This window comes from Orycteropus afer, unplaced genomic scaffold (assembly GCF_000298275.1).
Source record: "Orycteropus afer afer isolate SDZICR_OR568_19922 unplaced genomic scaffold, OryAfe1.0 scaffold00050, whole genome shotgun sequence".
Lineage (NCBI taxonomy): Eukaryota > Metazoa > Chordata > Mammalia > Tubulidentata > Orycteropodidae > Orycteropus > Orycteropus afer.
In genome coordinates, this window is record NW_006921637.1 from 14,893,980 (window position 1) to 14,899,856 (window position 5,877).

General features: G+C 39.7%; 1 protein-coding gene across 1 annotated transcript in view; it reads left to right on the plus strand.

Moving 5' to 3' along the window:
- ABCB10 (ATP binding cassette subfamily B member 10) overlaps positions 1 to 5,877 on the plus strand; it is a 58,934-nt gene that overhangs the window by 50,936 nt on the left and 2,121 nt on the right. The window contains exons 10-11 of the mRNA XM_007938520.2: positions 1,091 to 1,271; positions 5,680 to 5,723. Coding sequence (XP_007936711.1) covers positions 1,091 to 1,271; positions 5,680 to 5,723 — 225 coding nt within the window. The remainder of the gene's footprint in view (positions 1 to 1,090; positions 1,272 to 5,679; positions 5,724 to 5,877) is intronic.

The window sequence follows — 5,877 nt, forward strand, 5'->3', positions numbered from 1 at the left end:
AAGAATGGCCAGACTTCGTTTCACCTATTTTGGTCATGTTGTCAGAAGGGACCATTCCCTGGAGAAGGATGTCATGCTTGGTAGGGTGGAGGGTTGACAAAAGAGGGGGAGGCCTTCAAGGAGATGGATTGATACGGTGGCTGCTATGATGAGCTCAAGTATAGCAAGGATTGTGGGGCTGGCACGGGATCGGGCAGTGTTTCGTTCCGCTGTGCATGGGGTCACTATGAGTCGGAAACGACTCGACGGCACTTAACAACAACAACAACATTCTACCTAATGTGTTTCAGGTATTGGCAAGCAATGACAATGACAAGAACCAAGGTTCTTCTTGCAAATAGGTTGCATATTTCAAAGTAAAGCATTAATTTAATAGGGTTATTTTTTGAGTCTATTTCCACAAAGCTTTTGATGAAGGGAAATTTTGATACAGCTGTTTATATTTTTATTTCCTGAGCTTCCCCCCCCCCCCTATTTCTAGTAAGCATCTCTCATAATTTATCCTCACCCTAATTCCACTGTGTGTGAGGTGAGGGGCAGTAATCGGGGAAATTCAGCAGTGTAAGGCTATCAGTGATGTGTATTATTTAGGGATGGGACAAAGAGGCTAGAGTTTGTTTCCTTTTTAGGGCTATTCATATCTGGTTTGTATATTTCCAAAAAAAAAAGGAATGGATGGACGTGGATTACCCGCTTTGTGCTTAATGAAGGCAGGCAGCATGGAAACCAAGTGAACTCAGGTTCTTCCAGTGCCTCCTGATTCCGAAGGGAACGGAACTCAACTTCAGTGTATGTTTATGTGCTAGGGACTGTGCAAACATTTGACATGGTGTTTCACCACCTGTAGTGTGGTGGGAGCTACAGATGATAAACTCAGTCCCATTTGTGATAAAGTATTTATTTTCAAAAAGTCTTCTGGGTCAATTTATGGAGAAGTAGGAAACAAAGCCAAGAAACTACTCATATTCTTTGGATGCAATTGAATAGTTTCTTAGATGAAAGTACTGTACTAAGCTCCACTATATTTACTAGAGATGTTTAAAGACAGTTTTGAAATTTATAATAAATCATGTTTATTTCCAATTTGTAGGAACCAATTTTGTTTTCTTGTACAATTGCTGAGAATATTGCTTATGGTGCAGACAACCCTTCCCTGGTGACTGCTGAACAAGTAGAAAGAGCAGCTGAATTGGCTAATGCGGCCACTTTCATTAAAAATTTTCCCCAAGGATTCAACACTGTGGTTGGAGAAAAGGGTGTTCTCCTTTCAGGTATGTTTTTGTTAACTGCTTTGTAGCAAAAACAGTTCCAAACAACTCTGAGTATTTCCATATAGCAGAATTATTTTCTAAACAGGTTTTTGTTCCTAAATTTTATGAAATTAGTCTCACCCCTTTCTAACATGTACCCTAGTTTCCTTCACTTTCAATCCCAGATATGTTCCAAAAATTCTCACTGAGGAGTACTCAGCCACAGCAAGCTTTTATTTCATGTGAAAAAAATAATGTGTTTTACAACCCAACATCCTCAAAAATTGTAGAAGATAAGATAGATATAGACTGGCAAGATGATCTGCCTAGAGAAGCAGAGACTATGAATCAGGAACATAACAGATATTAAAAGAATTCTTTACTACCCAGTGTGCATTTTACATACTAGACCAGGGGTTGACAAACTTTTCCTGTTAAGACCCAGATGGTAAGTATTTTTGGTTTAATGGGCCATATAAGTTCTCTGCACATATTCCTTGTTTAAAGGTATGAAAACCATTCTTAGCTTGGGGGCGTTATAAACACAGGGTGGGGTCCAGATTTGGTCCACACACTGCCTTATACCAGACTATTGGGGGAACTCATAGCCATGAGCCAGTCTCCTGTTCCTTGGTACGGTCAGACCACACCTAGCATACTACATCTCATTTTTAGTACCTTATTTTCAGGAGTTTTGTATTGCTTTAGAGAGCTGAAATGGAATCAAGTGAGTAGAATGTAAAAGGATTTTTTTTTTAGTTTATTGTTAATTGTTATTTAGTATCTGTGGGAAATCAATTTTTGGTAAAACACAATTTTTTTTATTACAAATATTGAAATGTATTACCTTCCAAGGTTTCCTGTCTTTGGAAATACAGAGCAGAGGAGGATGGCTTCTGTGTTAGAGTGATGGTTATGTTAACCATCATTAACTAGATTCCTTTTCCTCAAGGAAAAGGCCTTTCCAAGGCTAAACTTCTAGTTTTAAGGTAACTCAACTCACTGCCATCAAGTCAGGTCCAACTCATAGCAACACCTCCTTGGGTTTCTGAGGCGGTATCACTACAAAAGTAGATTGCCTAACCTTCCTTCTGAGGAGTGGCCAGTGGGTTTGCACACCAGCCTATGGCTAGCAGTCAAATGCCTTAGGCATTACACCACCAGAACTCCTAAACAATTTGAAGCTAGGCCATAGGAAATTTAAATCAAAGATGCTTTAAATTTACTGTGTGAATATGATTTAATAATAATAATAAGAAGAAGAAGTAGATAAAAAGATGTTTTTAATAGATAGGGGAAGCTTTGGGAGAAACACAAATTGTTGTGTATAGGTTAACTGTTTCTGTATCTCTGAAACATACCGTCAGGCAGGACACCAGCTCAAGATGGTCTAAGCTGTCCACGATGAAATCACTGAGAACAGTGCATGATTATGTGGCAACCTGTGGCTTGCTCTCCTCACCCTTTACTTTCTCCCTTGGGGCAAATTACTTCATGCCCTTCAACTAGCAGGATTCTCAAGCTCCATTTCACAGTGAGGTAACCAAAGATAGCACTCCACTCTTACTTTCTGGGAGGAAAGAAAGATATATAGCAATACCCAGTACACTGTTAGTACCAAGGAGTTCTCAGAGCTTACTAAAGTCATCAGCTGGCTGCTCTAACCACTCAGACACCCTCACTAACAGAGAGGTTCTGAAAGTATGCCTTTCTTCTAGCCCTCATGTTATGCACTGATTTTTCTATTTGAAGATAGCATTTAGCAATAACATCAATTCAGTTGTAAATGATGAACTTTCTTCTCTTAGCCAAAATAATATAACGTCCAACAATTACTAAATATGTTCTGCTAATAACATTAATTTAAAGGGAATATTTATATCATCAAAAATGGAATTGGGTTTTAAAACAACTGAAGTTGGGAGGAGTGAGTGAGTCCTGGTGCTGCCCTCTGAGACTTAACAAGTCGTAATTTAGGAGTGGTTGACCATGGGGAGAAGGAGAAAGAATGATATTAGTAAAAGATAAGGAAGGGAAAACTGTCGTCTTTCTGCTTACCTCTATCTTGTCTAACTTTTCCCATTCTCACTCCCTAGTTTGTTCCCTTGCTTTTAGTAGAATTTGTTTAAAAGGTGTGTGGGGAGAGGATTAGTTTATTCTAAATTTCTGGTCTCATACATTTACACATTCTACTATATGTGCCTATCTGCAAATTGTTCTCTGGACAGAGAAAATAAGAGAGTAATGTGAAGAATGGAAGTCATGGAGAATAGATGCTCTGAAGTAGAACGGTAGAATTAAAACTCCCAGTATCATTAATGCCCTTTGTCTCCATCCATCTCAAGTACTATTTAAAAACTAAATATTTTGAGTTTCTGCTTTCCTTGCTACATTAGACATTAGGGAGGCAAGTGTCGGTGGTTAAAAGCATAGCCCTTATATATCCTAAAGAAGTGAGAGGCAGAAACAAAAGACAGGCACATGATCTGAACATTTCCATTAGGGAGATACACTCCTTGGAGAGATCACTCATGAGAGAATAGAAAGGCTGTGTATGCATAGGGAGATAGCTCAGGGGGCAGGAGTGCATGGGAGGTGCTTGAACAATTTCTCTTAGAAAGATCAGCACGAGGCCGGTCCCCATGAGGCAGAGGTCAAAGATGTCCCAAATGTCCAAACTACCATGCCACTCCATCATTGCAGACATTAACTCCTCCTCCTCCTCCTCCCAGTAATTTCCCCAGTCTAAGGGTTCTGTATTTTGCTGTAACGCCTCACAGAACTCACAGACACCCAAGGGTTCGTCTCACGTAGTAGTGTGGAGGCTGGCAGGCTGGCGAGTCCCGGGTTGGTGAGTGGGTCTGGCGGATCCTCCCAACTCTCGGGGTTTGATGAACCTCGATCAGCAGATCAGATGACGGCTGCTGTCCCAAATCCAGGGGTGAGATGAGGATGATCCAAGACACAAAGCCAGAGCAAAAGGAGAGAATCTTCCCAGGAGATTGTAGGTATACCCTCAGGGAAGCTAAGGGTGGTGATTTGAATTATACCCTCCAGCAAGGCAGGACTCAAAATACATTCCACCTGTGTTGCCCCAACGGAATTAACCTAAATCCCATCACAGAGTCGATTGCCAGTCATTATAGGGAATGACTACTACCAGCTGCCCAGCCAAGTTGATACCTGACCTTAACTACCACAGCACCCCAAACAGGCATGGATAATGGAATTTACAAAACATCACAGAATGGAGCACAATGGCTAGAAGGGCCACATCAAGCAATTCACTGCAGGAGGGAAGGACACAGGGAAGACACAATAATGGGGAGGAAGTGGGAGGGGAGCTGTTGCATTGTGGGAAACTACAGTCAATGTCATGAGACAAAGTGTATGTGAGCTGCTGTATGGAAAGTGAATTTGCTCCGTAAACTTCCACCCAATCACAATAAAAATTTTAAAAAAGAAGTGAGATATATGCACACCCATGTTCATTGCAGCACTATTCACAATAGCAAAGAGATGGAACAGTCTACATGCCCATCAACTGAACAATGGATAAAACAAACTGTGGTACATACACACAATGGAATACTATGCAACCCTAAAGAATAATGTAGAATCTGCAAAACACCGAATAACATGGATGAACTTGAAAGACATTATGCTGAGTGAAATAAGTTAATCACAGAAGGACAATTAGTGTATTAATCCGCTATTGTAAAAAATCAAGGAAAGGTTTTTATACATAGAAGGAAATTTTGTTAGTTACCAGGGAGGAGAGGGGAGGGGAGGGAAAATTTCTAGATAGGTCAGGGAAAAAAAAGATATGTGTGTGTGTATGTGTGTGTGTAGAGAGAGAAAGAAACCAAAGATTATTAGTGTTACCAGGAGTAGGAGGGAGGGTGAAAGGAGAAGCTTTTCTTTGGGGGGATTGAGTTTATGCTAATAGGAAGTGGAATATTTTTTAAAAAGACCAATAATGGTGGTACAACATGAAAAATGTAATCAGTGTCCCAGAGCTGTAGATGTGGAAGTTGGCGAATGTCTTGCGGTGTGTATTTTCACTACAATAAAAGCAGAAAAAGAAAAGAGCATAGCCCTTCACACTACCTAGGTTCAAGTCTTGGCCCTGCTACTTACCAACTGTGTGAGACAAATTACTTCATGCCTCACTTTTTCACTTGTAAATGGGAATAATAATAGAATTTCTCTAATAGGATTTATTTTAAAGATTATATGGGACAATACGTTTTGAGATTGATGAGAATTTTTTTAAAAAAAACTTTCTACTTTAGTATCTATCTCTGCTTTAGCTGACTGGAAGAAGTTGCCTTCAAATTGCCACATGGTTTAACAGAAAAGCCTATACAAAGATTTTTTGTTAAAAGCTTTTAATTTAGAATATATATATATATATTGTCATTGTCAGGTGGGCAGAAACAGCGGATCGCAATTGCACGTGCTTTGCTCAAGGTAAGCCTGAAGTTTCTTGACTGGGTTTTTTTTTTTTTTTTTTTTATTGTTTTAATTTTATTGCACTGCACCTGCCTGTTGACAGTAAGGTGTGGCAAATTCTTTTCTGGATTTGAAAAAGGTGTTTGGAAATACTTTTTTTCTTGACTGGGTT